The sequence below is a fragment of the Esox lucius genome, chromosome 5 (assembly GCF_011004845.1).
Source record: "Esox lucius isolate fEsoLuc1 chromosome 5, fEsoLuc1.pri, whole genome shotgun sequence".
In the NCBI taxonomy this organism is placed as follows: domain Eukaryota; kingdom Metazoa; phylum Chordata; class Actinopteri; order Esociformes; family Esocidae; genus Esox; species Esox lucius.
Genome location: NC_047573.1, coordinates 34,595,882 through 34,614,586, shown reverse-complemented (window position 1 = coordinate 34,614,586; position 18,705 = coordinate 34,595,882). Strand labels below are relative to the sequence as shown.

At 41.9% G+C, this 18,705-nt stretch overlaps 1 protein-coding gene across 3 annotated transcripts in view; it reads left to right on the top strand.

The window, feature by feature from the left end:
- Positions 1-18,705, top strand: part of irf3 (interferon regulatory factor 3) — a 40,064-nt gene that overhangs the window by 2,484 nt on the left and 18,875 nt on the right. For all 3 annotated transcript variants that reach the window (XM_020046509.2, XM_010897573.4, XM_010897574.4), the window contains exon 2: positions 9,934-10,100. In XM_020046509.2, the coding sequence (XP_019902068.2) occupies positions 9,936-10,100 (165 nt within the window). In that variant the 5' untranslated portion in view covers positions 9,934-9,935. The remainder of the gene's footprint in view (positions 1-9,933; positions 10,101-18,705) is intronic.

The following is an 18,705-nucleotide window of genomic DNA, read 5'->3' as shown; positions in this document are numbered from 1 at the left end:
CAGGGTGCGGTTATCCCTATTGCTTGTACACTTTTTTCTACCACATATTTTCATTTCCTTCGCCTCTCTATTAATGTGCTTGGACACAGAGCTCTGTGAACAGCCAGCCTCTAGCTATGACCTTTTGTGTCTTGCCCTCCTTGTGCAAGGTGTCAACGGTCGTCTTTCGGACAGCTGTCTAGTCAGCAGTCTTCCCCATCATTGTGTTGCCTACAGAACTAGACTGAGAGACCATTTAAAGGCCTTTGCAGGTGTTTTGGGTTAATTAGCTGATTAGAGTGTGACACCAGGTGTCTTCAATATTGAACCTTTTCACAATATTCAAATTTTTTGAGATACTGAATTTGGATTTTTCATTAGTTGTCAGTTATAATCATCAAAATTAAAAGAAATAAACACTTTAAATATATCAGTGTGTGGAATGAATGTATACATTATACAAGTTTCACTTTTTGAATGGAATTACTGAAATAAATCAACTTTTTAATGATATTCTAATTTTATGACCAGCACCTATATGTTTGCGTACAGATGGTAGCGCTACTGAAATAATATATAAGCAGTACAGTTATTTAAACCTTTAATCAATAAGTGACTGGTAGACGATGCTCACTACTTTTTAAAGAGCACATGTTTATAACAAATGCCCACATACAGTACAATATGTTAAAACAACTATGGCTTTTCATCTGAGTCTGTGTGTGCTGTCTTTCTATGCATTTTGTCTGCTCTCACTGTCTTAACTGTCATTCAACAGTATGTTTTTCTTGTTGTCATCTGTCTGTTTGTTAGGTTCTCCTTGTTCCTCTCTGTTCTCACTCTCTGTGGACTTTGCCTGTTTGATTCTCCTTGTTATAATGTACAGTTAAGTTGAAATGTTTAAGCATGTAGACAACATTATTGTCATATGTGTTCCCCTCTACCCCAGAGTTAATTACATATCCAAAGTACATTTGTGTATCACAGTTTTTTTACTGCCTCTACCACACTCCTCCCTGTCTCTGCTAGACCTACATTATTGTCCTTCCTCCCAGCACTAGTACTGGAAGACCAGGGGACTCTGGCTGTACTTCCAGCAACATCCTAGTTAATGAACACACGTTTTTTTTTTAATGCATGCATGCAATGTTCCTATTGACCTATAACACTAATTCAGCAACAAGTGTCTGGCTGTCAAAGCCTATTTGTCACATGCCCATAGTGTAGGATGTAAACTTTGCAGCAAAATGATTTCTCACAGACTGCTCTCAACACTGGAATACACATTAAAGCAAACAAGTAATCATAACAGTGCAAAAGGACATGTAATATGTTTCTATTACATATACATAGGAATGTTTAGAACAATATAGAAAATAAATACTACAATATAAGCAAAAACTATAAATAGTAGTAGCCGTAATAGATGTGTGTGTGTTTTGTGTGCATCAACAGTTTTTTAAATGTTTAAATAATTTATGCTATACAGTTATTTGTGAATTAAAGTATATTAAAGTGTTTGTGTGTGCTAGTGTGGGCTGCGAGGGCATGCATGTGTGTGGATGTAAGTGTAGGTGTGTGAGTGTTATCTGTGTGTGTGTGACATGCACAGGTATCTCACGTCCTAAAGGTTAATTAAGTGTTATTTTGTGATATTTACACCAATATTTTTGTTCAAGAAACACAGCCATATGCGGTCACTACAGGAATCTTAAAGAAGGCCGTCGACGGCTGCTGAGGGATCTAAAGGGTTAATACAACATTGCGGCCTACTGGATATGTACTGTACATTCACTGCAGCATGTAGAATAGTTTTTGTTGTATAAGGCAATATGTATTTCATATATACTGTATTGATTTGCATTGTAGCCTATGGTATGGGTGGAGTAAAAAGCCAGCAACAATTGTAGTTACGAAGCACTACATGATTCTGCAGCATATTTTCACTCTATATATTCTCCAGTGTATTTCCTACAAGACATTCACTGCAGCACATAGGCGCCGATTTATGTTTTACTCCGTGGGTGGTCAAAGACGCACGCCATTTTTATATATATATATATATATATACACACACACACACCTATATACACCTATATACACCTATATATACCTATATATAGCTGTAGTACAGGTGTTACAAAACACTTTGTTTTTAATGGAGTCATAAGTTATCCATGAGAATGTTTCTTTCCAACTAGCCTGATATGTCCTTCCCTTATGTCGTCGTCCATCTTCACTGCAACTCCTAGCCTCGCTGCTCCTAGCTTCGCTGCTCCTAGTCTCGCTGCTTCTAGCTTCGCTGCTCCTAGTCTCGCTGCTTCTAGCTTCGCTGCTCCTAGTCTCGCTGCTTCTAGCTTCGCTGCTCCTAGTCTCGCTGCTTCTAGCTTCGCTGCTCCTAGTCTCGCTGCTCCTAGCTTCGCTGCTCCTAGTCTCGCTGCTTCTAGCTTCGCTGCTCCTAGTCTCGCTGCTTCTAGCTTCGCTGCTCCTAGTCTCGCTGCTCCTAGTCTCGATGCTTCTAGCTTCGCTGCTCCTAGTCTCGATGCTTCTAGCTTCGCTGCTCCTAGTCTCGCTGCTCCTAGCTTCGCTGCTCCTAGTCTCGCTGCTCCTAGCTTCGCTGCTCCTAGCCTCGCTGCTCCTAGCCTCGCTGCTCCTAGTCTCGCTGCTCCTAGTCTCGCTGCTCCTAGTCTCGCTGCTCCTAGTCTCGCTGCTCCTAGTCTCGCTGCTCCTAGCTTCGCTGCTCCTAGCCTCGCTGCTTCTAGCCTCGCTGTTATGTGCTTCTGACAGGGCACTTGTGGTGGATGTCAATACACTCGCATAATTATTAATAGGTTTTGGTTTTTTAATAACAAATCTGTCCATTTTAGATTGATTACAGAAAGCAGTACGCACATACACGAATGTCGCACGGCACTGTATAGTGGGGGATGGGAGTGGGGTCACTAAAAAAAGAAGCGTTTTCATCTGAGAAACGCTGTGATTGGTGGATAGGGAGCACCCGGAGCAGGCGACTGGTTATGTCGCTGTCACTAACATCGACATAACCAATCACAGTGTGACAGACGCTTTACATATCACCAACGGCAAGTTTAATTTTAAATGAATGTAGCCTACTGGCGGTCTGGCACACGTGGGTGCTTGCTATTTTCCGTGGGTGCTCGAGCTGCAGCATATAGAATAGTTTGTGCTGTATGAGGCAATATGTATCCCATGTACAGTATATTATAGTATATTGAATTGGGGGCTAAACAAGGGGTGGAAAATAGTGTTGCAGTGTTAAAAATTGGTTTTTGCATGACTGCCCTATAAAAAACATCACCCAGTGTCTGGCCCTCCTAGATGTCAGTAACTCCCAGCCAACTGAACGATATAAAAAACCGTGATGAGTGTGAACATTTGCGCCAGTGATAAAAGGCAAGGCAGAATTACAGACTGCATCCAGAGATTTGAGTACAGAAGCTGAGTCGTGCATATATGGCATATCACTAGGGATGGGACGATAGACGATGTTAGTACTAATTGCGATGGAAAAAACAGGTTAAAACAATTTAGCAGACATAATGCATCCTTTTTGTCTTTCGGACACATATCTGATAGCCTAATTATACAACTAAATTAAGATCTGATTATTCATACTCCCTGGCTGACTTTAGATGCCAGTCGGTTTGGGTATTGTTGTTACACCAAATCGGACAGATATTTTGCGTGTCAGATAAAAATGTAAAGTTCAGCTGGGATTTACATTTCGTGATCCGACGAATACCTCGACCATGAGAACACTTTCTTGGTGGACAGAGAAGCACAAGTTGTTCTTAGTTGTTTTTCTTGCGTTTCCTCTGAGGTGAGACCGATAGGCTGATGGAAATAATGGGACTTTTCATAATTTAGGAGTGCATTCTTTCAATGGAAAGTTTGGGGGAAATTCTTTAGTTACATCTACACTGTACAAATCCAACTCATGATGACATTCAAGAATTTCCATATAACCAAATCTCAAGGTATTTTTAAGAAGCAACACGTTCCAGTAAATAAACATTTTTAGGGTTGCAAAGTTAAGGTGATCTAAAGATAAGAAAGGTTCTGTGACCAAGTAAAAAGCTTGTTCAGGAGAGGGTGCTGTAGCGTATAGTACAATGTTGTGAGGAATAAAAATGAAATGAACTATTTCTTATAGAGTTACAGCTTTCATTAATATATAGAGTAGACAATATATACTGCTCAAAAATAAAGGGAACACAATCATCACAGTATAACACCAAGTCAGTTAAACTCCAGGCATATCAGTCTGTCCAGTTAGGAAGCATAAGCGATTGTGAATAAGTGTCACATGTTTTGGTGCAAATGAAAGTGACAACAGGTGCACTGGAGAGGCAACAGCAAGACAAACCCCAAAAAGGGAATGGTTTTCCAGGTGGTTGTCACAGACTATTGTTCTCTCCTTATCCTTCCTGACTGATTCTTCAGTAGTTTTGCGTTTTTCTAGTGTCCTTGTCACTACTAGTAGCAATAGGCGGTAACTGCAGTCAATTCAGGTTGCACATGCAGTCCAGCTCCTGCAGGATGGCACATCAATACGTGCTGTTGCAAGACGGTTTGCTGTGTCTCCCAGTAAAGTCTCAAGAGCATGGAGGATATACCAGGAGATGGGCCATTACACGAGGAGAGCTGGACAGGGCTGGAGAAGGGCATCAACCCACCAGCAAGACCGGTATGTGCTCCTTTGTGCAAGGAGGAACAGAAGGAGGACTGCTAGAGCCTTAGAAAATTACCTCCGGCGGGCTACTGGTATGCATTTTTCTGATCCAACTGTCAGAAACAGACTCCATGAGGGTGGCATTAGGGCCCGACATCCTTTAGTGGGACCTGTGCTCACAGCCCAGCAGCTTGATTGGCATTCACCAGAGAACACTAGAGTTGGCAGGTCTGCCATTGGCTCCCCGTTCTCTTCACAGATGAGAGCAGGTTCACACTGAGCACATGTGACAGACGTAAAATTGTCTGGAGACACTGTGGTGAACTTATGCTGCCTGCAACATCGTCCAACATGGCCGTTTTGGCGGTTGGCCAGTGATGGCCTGGCGGGGCATGTACTTGGAGGGTCGCACAGACCTCCACATGCTAGCCAACGGTACCCTAACTGCTGTTAGGTACCGGGATGAAATTCAGACCCATTGTCAGAACTTACGCTGGAGCAGTGGGCCCTGGGTTCATGTGGCCAGGGTGTTTAGGCAATTCCTGGATGATGAAGGTATTGATGCCATTGAATGGCCCTAATGTTCCCCAGACCTGAATCCAATTGAGGACATCTGGGATGTTATGTATCAGTGCATCCAACAGCACCAAGTAGCGCCACAGACTGTCCAGGAGCTCACTGATGCCCTGATCCAGGCCCTGGGAGGAGATCCCCCAGGACACCATCCGCTGTCTCATCATGAGCATGCCCAGACATTGTCAGGAGTGCATACTTGACATACATGGCATGAGAGGGCCATACAAACTATTGAGTCACATTATGAGTTGCTGTGATGAAATTCACGCAAGTTGGAACAGCCTGCAATTTCAACGGTTTGCTTTGTTTGATCTTTAATATATTTTTTTCATCAAGACACGATCTTTAGCATAAATGACAGCATTCAGTCTTTTGTAATGGTTGTCTATGAGGCCACAGATTCTTGCAGGTGGTATAGCTGCCCATTCGCCTTTGCAAAATGCCTCCAGGTCATGCAAAGTCTTTGGTCGTCTTGCATGAACCACACGTTTTTGATCTCCCCAGAGTGGCTTGATGATATTAATGTCAGGAGCGTGTGATGGCCACTCCAGAACCTTCTTCTTTTTCTGCTGTAACCAATGGAGTGTCAACTTGGCCTTGTGCTTAGGGTCCTTGTCATGCTGGAAAGTCCAAGAGTGTCCCATGTGCAGCTTTCATGCAAAAGAATGCAAATTGTCTGCCAGTATTCCCTGAGTCTTTAGAGCTCACACACACCCAAAACATCAGGGAGCCACCACCATGCTTCACAGTATTGATGGTATTCTGTTCACTGTAGGCTTTGTTGACCCCTCACCAAACATAGTGCTTATGGTTGTGACCATAAAGCTCTGTTTTGGTCTTGTCACTCTAAATTACAGTGTGCCAGAAGCTGTGAGGCCTGTCAAGGTGTTGTCAGGCATATTGTAACCAAGCTTTTTTGTGGCGCAGAAAAGGCTTCTTTCTGGCAACTCGACCATGCAGCTAATTGTTGTTCAAGCATCGTCGTATTGTGCTCCATGAAACAACCACACTGTCTTTTTCCAGAGCAGCCAGTATTTCTCCTGATATTACTTGTGGGTTTTTCTTAGTATCCCGAACAATTCTTCCGGCCGTTTTGTCTGAAACCTTTCTTGGTCTACCTGACCTTGACTTGGTATCAAGAGATCCCCAAATTTTCCACTTCTTAATAAGTGATTGAACAGTACTGACTGGCATTTCAAGGCTTTTGATATCTTTTGATATCATTTTCCATCCATATAAAGTTCCATTACCTTGTTCAAAGGTCTTTTGACAGTTCTTTTCTGCTCCCCATGGCTCTGTGCATCCACGTGAGAGCTAACAAACTCATTGACTATTTATACAAAGACACTAATTGGAATTTAAAAAGCCACACGTGTAGGAAATTCACCTTTATTTGCCATTTTCACCTGTGTGTGTCACCTTGTGTGTCTGTAACAAGGACAAACATTCAAGGGTATGTAAACTTTAGATTAGGACCATTTGGGTGATGTCTGTTATCATTATGATTTAAAAATGAGCCACATAACTATGTGATAATAAATGGCTTCATATGATCACTATCCTTAAATAAAATAGTTTTTTGTATGATAAGTCATATTTAAAAAATCAATGCCAAAATTTCACAATTTCCGCCAGGGTATGCAAACTTATGAGCACAACTGTATAATGGAACCCTGCGGGACTCCTTTGTGGACTACAAGAAATAAAGATTAAATTCCATCAGCTAAAATAGCCGATGTTCTGTCACTAAGGTTATTTTGAAATTAGATGCCTGTGTACTCTACCAGACCCAATGAAGATAGTTTTATTCAAAAAGTTTGACTGAGCTAGTGGATCGAACGCCTAGGACAGGTCAACAAACAGAGCAACATAGCTTAAATTCTCCTCTAGGTTTTTTTGCACTATCATTCAATTCTCAATTTGAAACTGTTCAATCAAGGGGGAAAAATATAAAACTTAATACTTAGCTGTATGTTTGGTGTAAGCCTAACACTGCGCTTCATTCTGAGACCACCATCCTTACCGTGAAGCATGGATGAAGAACGTACAGATACATTTTTCATTCTGAGACCACAATCCTTTCCGTGAAGCATGGATGAAGAAAGTACAGATTCAGTGAAAAGGAAATTCAGTGAACTGTAACCTTACAGTGCAAAATTGGTAAAGACTGGCCTAATATTTCAGAGATTTATTTAATTATCGCGATCTTACAGAATGCTTAGCTATCAAACTGTCCTCTACCAAAAAAACATAAATAAGCAACGATGGCCTCAAGATTCTGTCTTCACGAGGAAAACGTAACCAGGCTAATCCAAAAGCTGCGTGAAAGAGTTGGGCAGTATTGATGTAATTTTTTTATCAGAATAAATTCTGTTCAAAAGATGCAGTCAGGGACTTTTTCAAATAAGAAACCTTAAAAATATATATATATATGTTTTGTTGTTTATATGCACTTAGAAATCATATGGATTGAATCCTGAATTATACTTGGTGGACCCATTGTATATAAGGAGGTGTGCTATATGGCCGTGAATCCTTAAAATGTTAATTCACATACTGTTACAGTCTACTAACTTCCTTAAAATGTCAAAGGGAGGAACTACTTACACAGATCATTTTGTTGAGATTCATTGTTTGAAGCAGTGGTATATGACAATAAAAAGTAGTGTGATGTCATACCCCTTGTGTATGGTCTCATATAACAATGCTATCAGCATTCAGAATTCAAATCAGACCGAATATAAGCACAATTTAATATCTCATAACTCCATGTAATTCCACATTTGAAAGCCTTTGGTTTTGATTCGAAATTAAATAGGATCCCCAATTAGAGGCAAAGCAGGACAGCTGGCTCTTATCGGGAACAACCAAAAACAAAGTGCAGAGATGCCTAGAGGCATCCCTGCTGTCAGGGCCTGACTAACACTCCCAGACAACCATAGAGATGCCTAGAGGCTTCCCTATAGTCAAAATCTGACATGTTCTGTGATTTATTGTGGTACCAAAAGCCTTCTTATTTGCTAATGAATGCAACTTTTGATGTTTTGTTCTGTCAGATTTTAGCTCTTTTGCAGAATGATAATGTATCAAAGTCAAGGAGAGAAGTTTCCTTTGTTGTTTATTCAAAAATAAAGTACGTCTCTCCTAGATGTTCAGCCTTCTTTGCATTTCTGTCAGTCTTTTTGTTCTTTCCAGATGTTTTTGTGCTTCCCCAAATGTCTTTGTCGTAGCAGCATTTTTGTATTAGGCCAAAACTCAGCACATCCTACTTTAATGACAACTTCCAAATCATGTGCGTATTTTATATTCCTAACCTTCTATGGTATAGTGTCCCGTCTTTAATACTTGGCTCAACACACATAATTCATGTGTGTGTTATGGGGCCCATCCAAAAATAATTACCAACTAAAAACCCTAAGTAGACTGTGGGGATTTCGGCCAGATTTCACTACTTGGACATTTTGGGTCCTAGATTCATTTCTGTAACAGATACAACCTATTATGATGTATCCTGGTAATCACAACCCCCTTGGCTTCAATAAAAACACATAAAAACAGACTTTTGGGTCACCATTTTAAAAACTAATCTATTGGAAACGCAAAAAGAATATTTTTCAGAAAACATTTCTGCCATTCAGCATAAAGAATTTTTTTTGAAAGCATTATAAAGAATTGTGTCAATGGTATTTCCTCATACTTTCATGCCTTTACTATCAAATTACACTGTATTGGGTTGAAAATAATGAAATAATAGAAGGTAAAAAATATAGGCACCCCCAAAAAATTTGGTTCTTCTACCTAGAAATAAAACACAATAAAATGAAAGATAATTATCTTATCTCCCTTTTTTTTGCATGTAATGACGCAAAACGCTAGTTACTAGATCACTAGATCGCTAGTTACGTTTGGACTTATATAATTTATAAACTCAGAAAAATTACCAACTTCTTCCCAAAAACCCAAGAACACCCCCATACTATGTTGACTAAATATTTATTTTTATATCGTATTTATAATAAAAACGATGTATTATGGTTCAAAACATCATATATAGTGATGTACACCCTTGTAATCCCTATTCTTGTCTACACATTAGCCTTTCTAAGATGCATGGTCAATGTCGTTGCCTGGTGAAAAGTTCCCATAGCAACCCAAACAATACACAGACAACCCAAATTATACACGGAACGCTTCACGCAAGTGGCTACAAATAATATACCATTGGAATCGGACGATTATGGCGATTCTATTTTTCTAAATATTTATGCAAATGAGCACTGTCCGCGGATCCGCAGATGTCAACTATGTAAGGTTAATATATGTCACCTCATTTATCACATTAGCAAAACCCCATTTGTCTGTGTAGTGTTCTTTAACAAAAGTATAGAACTAAAACACACATTATCAGGAAACTCCACAAAACCAGCAAATATGATATGCATTTTGGTAGAAGTGTCTGGGAACGAAATTATGCTTGCATACATTTTACGTTTTAGTGGCAAATGGGGAAGGCAAATCCACAATCTTTGGTAATGCATATGCTATGCCATTCCGACAGTTCCACACAGGATCATTGAAGGGATATGAAGAGTGCTTGCAACCATGATTTCTGGATAAACCAGGGGAAAGTTAACAGATTTTTGTAACATAACACATTAACAATGCTCTTCTTGTTCCATCTTCAGAAATGTCTCAACCCAAACCTCTCCTAATTCCTTGGCTGCGGAAGCAGATAAATAGTGGGCGGTACCCTGGGGTTTGCTGGACAAATCAGGAGAAAACTGAGTTCTGCATCCCATGGAAACATGCTTTAAGGCATGATTCCTCCAGCGATGATTCACTCATTTTCAAGGTAAAGTCAATATACAATGCCTTGCAAAAGTACTCAAACCTCTGACCAGTTCTCTTATATTATTGATTTAGGCCACAAATGGTAGATTGTCACTGTACGGTGAGGTTCAGCGCCACCGTGCCGTGCACTCCCAGTTCTCGTTACTCCACAAACACATCCCGACTCATTCATTGCCTTGTCTTCCATCATCATGCACACCAGGTCCCAATTACCCCATCAATATGTGTTTAAATGTTTCTCCTCTGCTCCCCTCACTTGTGGATTATTGTTGATGCTTATATATCACACGTAGCGGGTGAGTAGTTGGTTTGCTGCTAAAATAGCCCTTTACTTTCATTAAGTTTGTAGATTTATTCGGGTTTTTTTTTGATTAAATTCGTCATTTGGATACAATTCTGCCAGCGCCTGGTTCCTCTCCGCCACAACACCGTTACAATGATAGATTTTTCTGTACAATACAAATGTGTCTAAAGGTACAAAAATCTTCTTCTCATGAACCGTACATCCAGTGGACTTGTCCTTTGGCATACAGGTGTCTTATATATGCCTCCCTATAAACTTTTCAGGAATAGGCTCTGTGCACCAGCGTAGTGACGAACTTCCGCTTTTGTCTAGAAGTCGGCATTGCAGTTTCCAGTTTACTTACTAATACTCATCCGCATTAGTAAACACCTAAACTCACAACAAGATGAGTGATGCTGTTGTACGAAAAAAAAAGAAGGAAATATAATGTACGTGACTCATTTAAGTTTCAAAGTACAAGTGAGGCATCATTATAATCAGGAGAATGTCCTCTTAATAAAATATGGCTTGCGCCATTCAATGACTTCAAACGCTAGACTAGAAATAGTCAGAAAAGGAGATTTTTTTAATATATATATACTTCCACGTAACACAGGTTTAAGCGCAATTAATACCATATTGGACCAGATGTTTACTTCCTATGCCAGTTGTTATTTTTCAGTTTCGTTGTGAAATGAGGTTACAGTAGTAAAATAAAAGAGGAGACCTGTTTTGGTGCTTTTTTGAGGCTATGGAATCTGAAGCTCATTCAGGTTAGAAGAGGCTGAACAAAGGTTTGTTTCAATTCGCTTGCTATGGGGACGCGCTAGCGTTCCAGCTCAGCCAGCGTTCTTTTGTCGTTTTTGAGGCTAGGGTGAATTTTTTATGCGTTCTATTGTCCTGCCTAATACTACACTAAAAAGGAACACGTTGCTAACTAGCTTAGCCGATAGCCGGCCGACACACCACAGTAAACTACTTACCCTCGTAGTCGTGCAGATAACTCGATACGTAGAGTTTGAATCCCTTGTTCCGCTTGCTTGTTGGAGCAGGGGACCAGGCATCAACAATTCGATGGACATCACTAATTCTTATTTTAGGCAGGTCTTGGAGACATCTACTAAAAACAGAAATTTTGGGCGACGCGGGTGATCGCCTTAAGTAAACCGGAAGCTGAAATGCCGACATCTGGCTAAAGCGGAAGTTCGTCCATACGCTTGTGCACAGAGTCTATAAGAGAGAACTTGCAAAATGGCTTACTGTAGAACATATGTATGCACAAAGTGCATGTGTGCAATTCTTTATTGAAACAATAACCTATGCACTTCATATTAATTGTATATCCAGATACCACCCACATATAAGACCATGTGCATTTGTTGGTTTAAGGGGAAAATAAGTTGATTTTAAATTTCATGGCATCAACACATCTCAAAAATGTTGGGACAAGGCCATGTTTACCACTGTGTGGCATCCCCTCTTCTTTTTATAACAGACTGCAAACGTCTGGGGACTGAGAAGATAAGTTGCTCAAGTTTATGAATAGGAATGTTGTCCCATTCTTGTCTAATACAGGCTTCTAGTTGCTCAACTGTCTTAGGTCTTCTTTGTCGCACCTTCCTCTTTATGATGCGCCAAATGTTTTCTATGGGTGAAAGATCTGGACTGCAGGCTGGCCATTTCAGTACCCAAATCCTTCTTCTATGCAGCCATGACATTGTAATTGATGCAGTATGTGGTCTGGCATTGTCATGTTGGAAAATGCAAGGTCTTCCCTGAAAGAGACAACGTCTGGATGGGAGCATATGTTGTTATAGAACTTGGATATGACTCTCAGCATTGATGGTGCCTTTCCAGATAAGCTGCCCATGCCACACGCACTCATGCAACCCCATACCATCAGAGATGCAGGCTTCTGAACTGAGCGCTGATAACAACTTGGGTTGTCCTTGTCTTCTTTAGTCCGGATGACATGGCATCCCAGTTTTCCAAAATGAACTTCAAATTTTGATTTGTCTGACCACAGAACACTTTTCCACTTTGCAACAGTCCATTTTAAATTATCCTTGGCCCAGAGAAATCGCCTGCGCTTCTTGATCCTGTTTAGATACGGCTTATTTTTTGACGGCGACTGGCACGGTGGATTGTGTTCACCGACAATGTTTTCTGGAAGTATTCCTGAGCCCATGTTGTGATTTCCATTACAGTATCATTCCTGTATGTGATGCAGTGCCGTCTGAGGGCCCGAAGATCACGTGCATCCAGTATGGTTTTCCGGCCTTGACCCTTACGCACAGAGATTGTTCCAGATTCTCTGAATCTTTGGATGATATTATGCACTGTAGATTATGATAACTTCAAACTCTTTGCAATTTTTCTCTGAGAAACTCCTTTCTGATATTGCTCCACTATTTTTCGCCGCAGCATTGGGGGAATTGTTGATCCTCTGCCCATCTTGACTTCTGAGAGACACTGCCACTCTGAGAGGCTCTTTTTATACCCAATCATGTTGCCAATTGACATAATAAGTTGCAAATTGGTCCTCCAGCTGTTCCTTATCTGTAAAAAAATGTACGGCCTCTTATTGCTACCTGTCCCAACTTTTTTGGAATATGTAGCTCTAATGAATTCCAAAATGAGCCAATATTTGGCATGATATTACAAAATGTCTCACTTTCAACATTCGATATGTTATCTATATTCTATTGTGAATTTAATATAAGTTTATGAGATTTGTAAATGATTCCATTCCTTTTTTACTCACAATTTGTACAGTGTCCCAACTTTTTTGGAATCGGGTTTGTACTAGGCTGTAGTACCAACTTTGTTTTACAAGTTTAGACTATCTCTAGTTCATATGATGAAAAGTTTTTTGATGTTACATATGCAAAGTAGCGTAGTTAGCGTTAATTAACTATTAGGCTTTATCTTTGAAACTGTTTGAGCTACAGACACGAGACCTGTCATTGGTAAAACTTTTATTAACTATGTAATGTATGCTAATTTATGCTAATTACCCTCCACAACAGTATCTCTGGAACCTTAAAAAATACAAACCTCTCAATAGTGAAACACTATTTTGAACCATAAATACTTTTTAAACAGCTAGCAAGAGTAGAAATATAGGGTGGCTTCTGCTGATTTATGACCCAGGAGGGCGGGACTTCCATTTAGATTTGACAGGTGGTCAGGACTTCCGGGTTGGTAGGCGGGATTTCCGGTTTGTTGGGTGGAACTTCCTGTGTGACGTTTGTTAGGGAGGAACTTCTGGGATGATGTATGCATGTCCGGTGACTTATTAATTTATGATTGCATTGATTTGTTCATGTTTTACAACGATTAATAAACACCATAGACAAGTGTTATAACAGTATCCAGATGTTTGATGTTTAACAAATTGGTCTTAGTGTTCCGGAATGTTAAATTCCCAGGCAATTAATAGGCATTATATCAGTGGCAAGATGTTTAATGTTTAACAAAAGGGCGTTCAGCAATGCTACGTTCCCCGGCATTTTATGTTCAAATAAGTGCTACAACAGTTGTCCTACAACCAGTGGGTGTTAACCTTACATGTTTCATAAGGCCATAGGTGGTTTGCGTGGTCTGTGTATTTAAACCACACAGACCCCAGTGATGGTCTTTCAGTCTTACCTGAGTAAACTTACGTACACATTACAAACCATGGCGGATTGTGCAGCGATCAACGTTTTGGGTGAAACACCTTTGAAAGCCTCCAGCTTAACCGCTGCTCAGCGAGTCGGCAAGAGATTACAAATGGACGGCAAAGACATGATCTTAATCTATCATACGTTTCAAATACTGACAAGAGTCACAAAGTGGACAAAAGCCTTGCTTCGCAGGTTTTAAAGATCATCAAAGCATCATTGGATATGATCCTGGAGAATGTTGTTGCGGCTATTCTCCACAAAGCATGCATCAGATGTGAAGTGGACCTCCTGAGCCAGAGAACACGTTCAAGTTTGGACCCACATGATTATTGTTTTGTGACCCATTATGATGACATTGTGGAGACAGTTTTAACACCGTGACTGAAATGAGTTGGTCAAAGCTGGTTTCCAAGCACAGCTGACCGAAATTCACATGGTGGTTAAGAACTTTTGTACTAATTCAAGTCGGACCTGAACATCACACAGAGACTGAGTGAGAATAGGGATGAATACGTGGATACATTTAATGGGGAAGCTGTATGCAACGCAGTAGTGTGTTGGTGCAACGAAAGCAAAGAGTCTGCTGTCGAAGTGTGTGTAACTTCAGTTGTTGTGTTTACATATCTAAACAAATTATATGTGGCTCTAATAATTAAACAGTTGATGCACAAAGCTATCAAGAGTGGATTTCATGGTTGTAGACTTTTTAATAACCAAGACTATGTCAGTATAAAGTGTTATAATAATCTGAACAAGCATATGAAACAGTCAGGAACACATCTGATGATTGGTCGCAATTGTTGTTAAACGGCATTGAAACAAATGCTCTAAACAACTTTTTTGACATTTTTAAATGCTAACAACAATATTGATGAGTAATGAAGCTGTGGATGTAGATTGTATTTCTAAAATGTTTGAATGTTTGTTTGAACTTTTCTGAAATTCTTGGATGATATGTAATTCCAAAGACTCAAATAAAACTATGTTAAACATGTAGTCCTTCTCATTATTGACCCAACAACGCTCTATGATGTCTGAACAGATTATGAAAATGATTTACTACGACCCATCAAACCCTGGTGCTTATGTGGGAAGAGAGGGTTTGAAAAGAGCGTACTTGGAGAAAACTGGGGAGATCCTCAAAAATGGCGAGGCAAATGACTGGCTACTCACTCAGGATACATACACGCTACACAGTCCTGTAGCTATATATTTTCATAGAAATAGAGTTATCGTTCATGATATAAATTCACAATTTCAGCTGGATTTGGTTGACATGAGTGTTTATACTATGGAATACTATAACATGAAATTATCGTGAATAATCCAAAGCATGGATTTGTGTGCTGAGAAATAAAAGCGCTATCGAGGTAAAGCGAGCATTTGAAGACATATTAAAAGAAGGAAGAACACCACAAAAAGTCCAAACGGACAAAGGGAAGGAGTTTTGTAATTCACATTTTGAATTGTTAATGAAGAAGTACAACATAAAACATTTTGCCACAGGAAATTATGTCAAAGCGAGTTTCGTTTGAGAGATTTAATAAAACTTTTAAATCACAAATGTGGCAGTATCTCACAGCTACCAACACTCATCGCTATGATGAGGTTATTCAAGATTTAGTTCACGGATACAACCATACCTACAGTAACATCGGTCCATTAAAATGAAGTCTCTTGATGTTTGTGAAGAAAATGTTATGCTAGTTCTCAAGAACTTTTATGGTACAACAATGATGACAAATGGTAATAAAAGTTCAGAGTTGGAGATACTGTGAGACTCTCAAAGTTGAGAGGGATGTTTACCAAAGGCTATGAAAAAGGTTACACAGATGAATATTTTACAATAATTGAATGCATTCCATGGGTACCTCCTGTACATAGAATAAAAGATTAAGATGGTAATGTGACCTTTTATAAACAGGAATTACTGAAAATAATTGTGGCTAAAGATAAAACTTTTAAAGTGAAAGCAGTTCTGGATGAGAGTACAAAAAGGGAAGAAAAGAAATCTTGTGAAATGGCTTGGTTGGTCTGAGAAATTCAACAGTTGGATAGAATCAGAACAAGTCCTTGACCTACAAACTGGATAAAACACTAGGATTTGCTGGACCATGTCATTTACATCGACTGCGATCAGCAGGGGTGACCCATTCCCCACAGATATTCTGGCAAGGTTTAACATCTTATACATCTACACAGATATCATTGATTATCAAAGAGTTTGGGACAGCCATGTCCTCTTTTGAGAACTGTACATATTGCAGGGAAAAGTTGTCACAGTGACATATGACAATTCACACTATGTACCTCTTTGTCAGTTTTATGAGATCTGTATTGAAGTGAAATCTTATCAGAATCAAATGGTTTTATTCGTAGTGGGAAATCATCATCATCATCATCTTCTTCCGCTTCATCCGGGGCCGGGTTGCGGGGGCAGCAGTCTAAGCAGAGATGCCCAGACCTCCCTCTCCCGAGACACTTTCTCCAGCTCTTCCGGGGGGACACCGAGGCGTTCCCAGGCCAGCCGGGAGACATAGTCCCTCCAGCGTGTCCAAGGTCTTCCCCGGGGTCTCCTCCCGGTGGGACGGGACCGGAACACCTTCCCAGGAAGGCGTTCCGGAGGCATCCGAAACAGATGCCCAAGCCACCTCAGCTGACCCCTCTCGATGTGGAGGAGCAGCGGCTCTACTCTGAGCTCCTCCCGGGTGACCGAGCTTCTCACCCTATCTCTAAGGGATCGCCCAGCCACCCTGCGGAGAAAGCTCATTTCGGCCGCCTGTGTCCGGGATCTTGTCCTTTTGGTCATGACCCAAAGCTCATGACCATAGGTGAGAGTAGGAACGTATATTGACCGGTAAATCGAGAGCTTCGCCTTGCGGCTCAGCTCTTTCTTCACCACGACAGACCGATACATTGACCGCATTACTGCAGAAGCTGCACCGATCCGTCTGTCAATCTCCCGTTCCATCCTTCCCTCACTCGTGAACAAGACCCCTAGATACTTAAACTCCTCCAAATGAGGCAGGCACTCTCCACCAACCTGAAGTGGGCAAGCCACCCTTTTCCGACTGAGGACCATGGCCTCGGATTTGGAGGTACTGATTCTCATCCCCACCGCTTCACACTCGGCTGCAAACTGTCCCAGTGCATGCTGAAGGTCCTGGTTTGAAGGGGCCAACACGACAACATCATCCGCAAAGAGCGGAGACGAAATTGTGTGGTCCCCAAACCTGACACCATCCGGCTCCTGGCTGTGCCTAGAAATTCTGTCCATAAAAATTACGAACAGAACCGGCGACAAAGGGCAGCCCTGCCGGAGTCCAACATGCACTGGGAACAAGTCTGACTTACAGACGGAAATGTGGACCAAGCTCCTGCTTCGGTCGTACAGGGACCTGACAGCCCTTAGCAAAGGACCCAGGACCCCATATTCCCAAAGCACCCTCCACAGGATGCCGCGAGGGACACAGTCGAATGCCTTCTCCAAATCCACAAAACACATGTGGACTGGTTGGGCAAACTCCCATGAACCCTCCAGCACCCCGTAGAGGGTATAGAGCTGGTCCAGTGTTCCACAGCCTCGACGAAAACCACACTGATCCTCCTGAATCCGAGGTTCTACTATCGGCCATATTCTCCTCTCCAGAACCCTGGCATAGACTTTCCCGGGGAGGCTGCGAAGTGTGATCCCCCTGTAGTTGGAACACACCCTCCGGTTCCCCTTCTTAAAAAGAGGGACTACCACCCCGGTCTGCCATCCCAGAGGCACTGTCCCCGACCGCCACGCGATGTTGCACAGGCGTGTCAACCAAAACAGCCCCACAACATCCAGAGACTTGAGGTACTCAGGGCGGATCTCATCCACCCCCGGTGCCTTGCCACCGAAGAGTTTCTTGACCACCTCAGTGACTTCAGCCCGGGTGATGGACGAGTCCACCTCTGAGCCCTCATCCTCTGCTTCCTCAATGGAAGACGTGACGGCGGGATTGAGGAGATCCTCAAAGTACTCCTTCCACCGCCCGACAACATCCCGAGTTGAGGTCAACAGCTGCCCACCTCTACTGTAAACAGCATTGGTAGGGCACTGTTTTCCTCTCCTGAGGCACCGGACGGTTTGCCAGAATCTATTCGAGGCCAGCCGATAGTCCTTCTCCATTGCCTCACCGAACTCCTCGCAGGACACTTCGGGAGTCCCACAAGCCAACCAGGCTTGATAGGACTCCTTCTTCAGCTTGACGGCATCCCTTACTTCCGGTGTCCACCACCGGGTTCGGGGATTGCCACCTCGACAGGCACCGGAGACCTTACGGCCACAGCTCCGAGTGGCCGCTTCGACAATGGTCGGTGGAGAACATGGTCCACTCGGACTCAATATCTCCAGCCTCCCTTGGGATCCAGTCGAAGCTCTGCCGGAGGTGGAAATTAAAGATCTCTCTGACAGGGGACTCGGCCAGACGTTCCCAGCAGACCCTTACAGTACGCTTGGGTCTGCCGAGTCTTTCCAGCTTCCTCCCCCGCCATCGGATCCAACTCACCACCAGGTGGTGATCAGTTGACAGCTCCGCCCCTCTCTTCACCCAAGTGTTCAAGACATACGGCCGCAGGTCAGATGAAACGACAACAAAGTCGATCATCGACCTACGGCCTAGGGT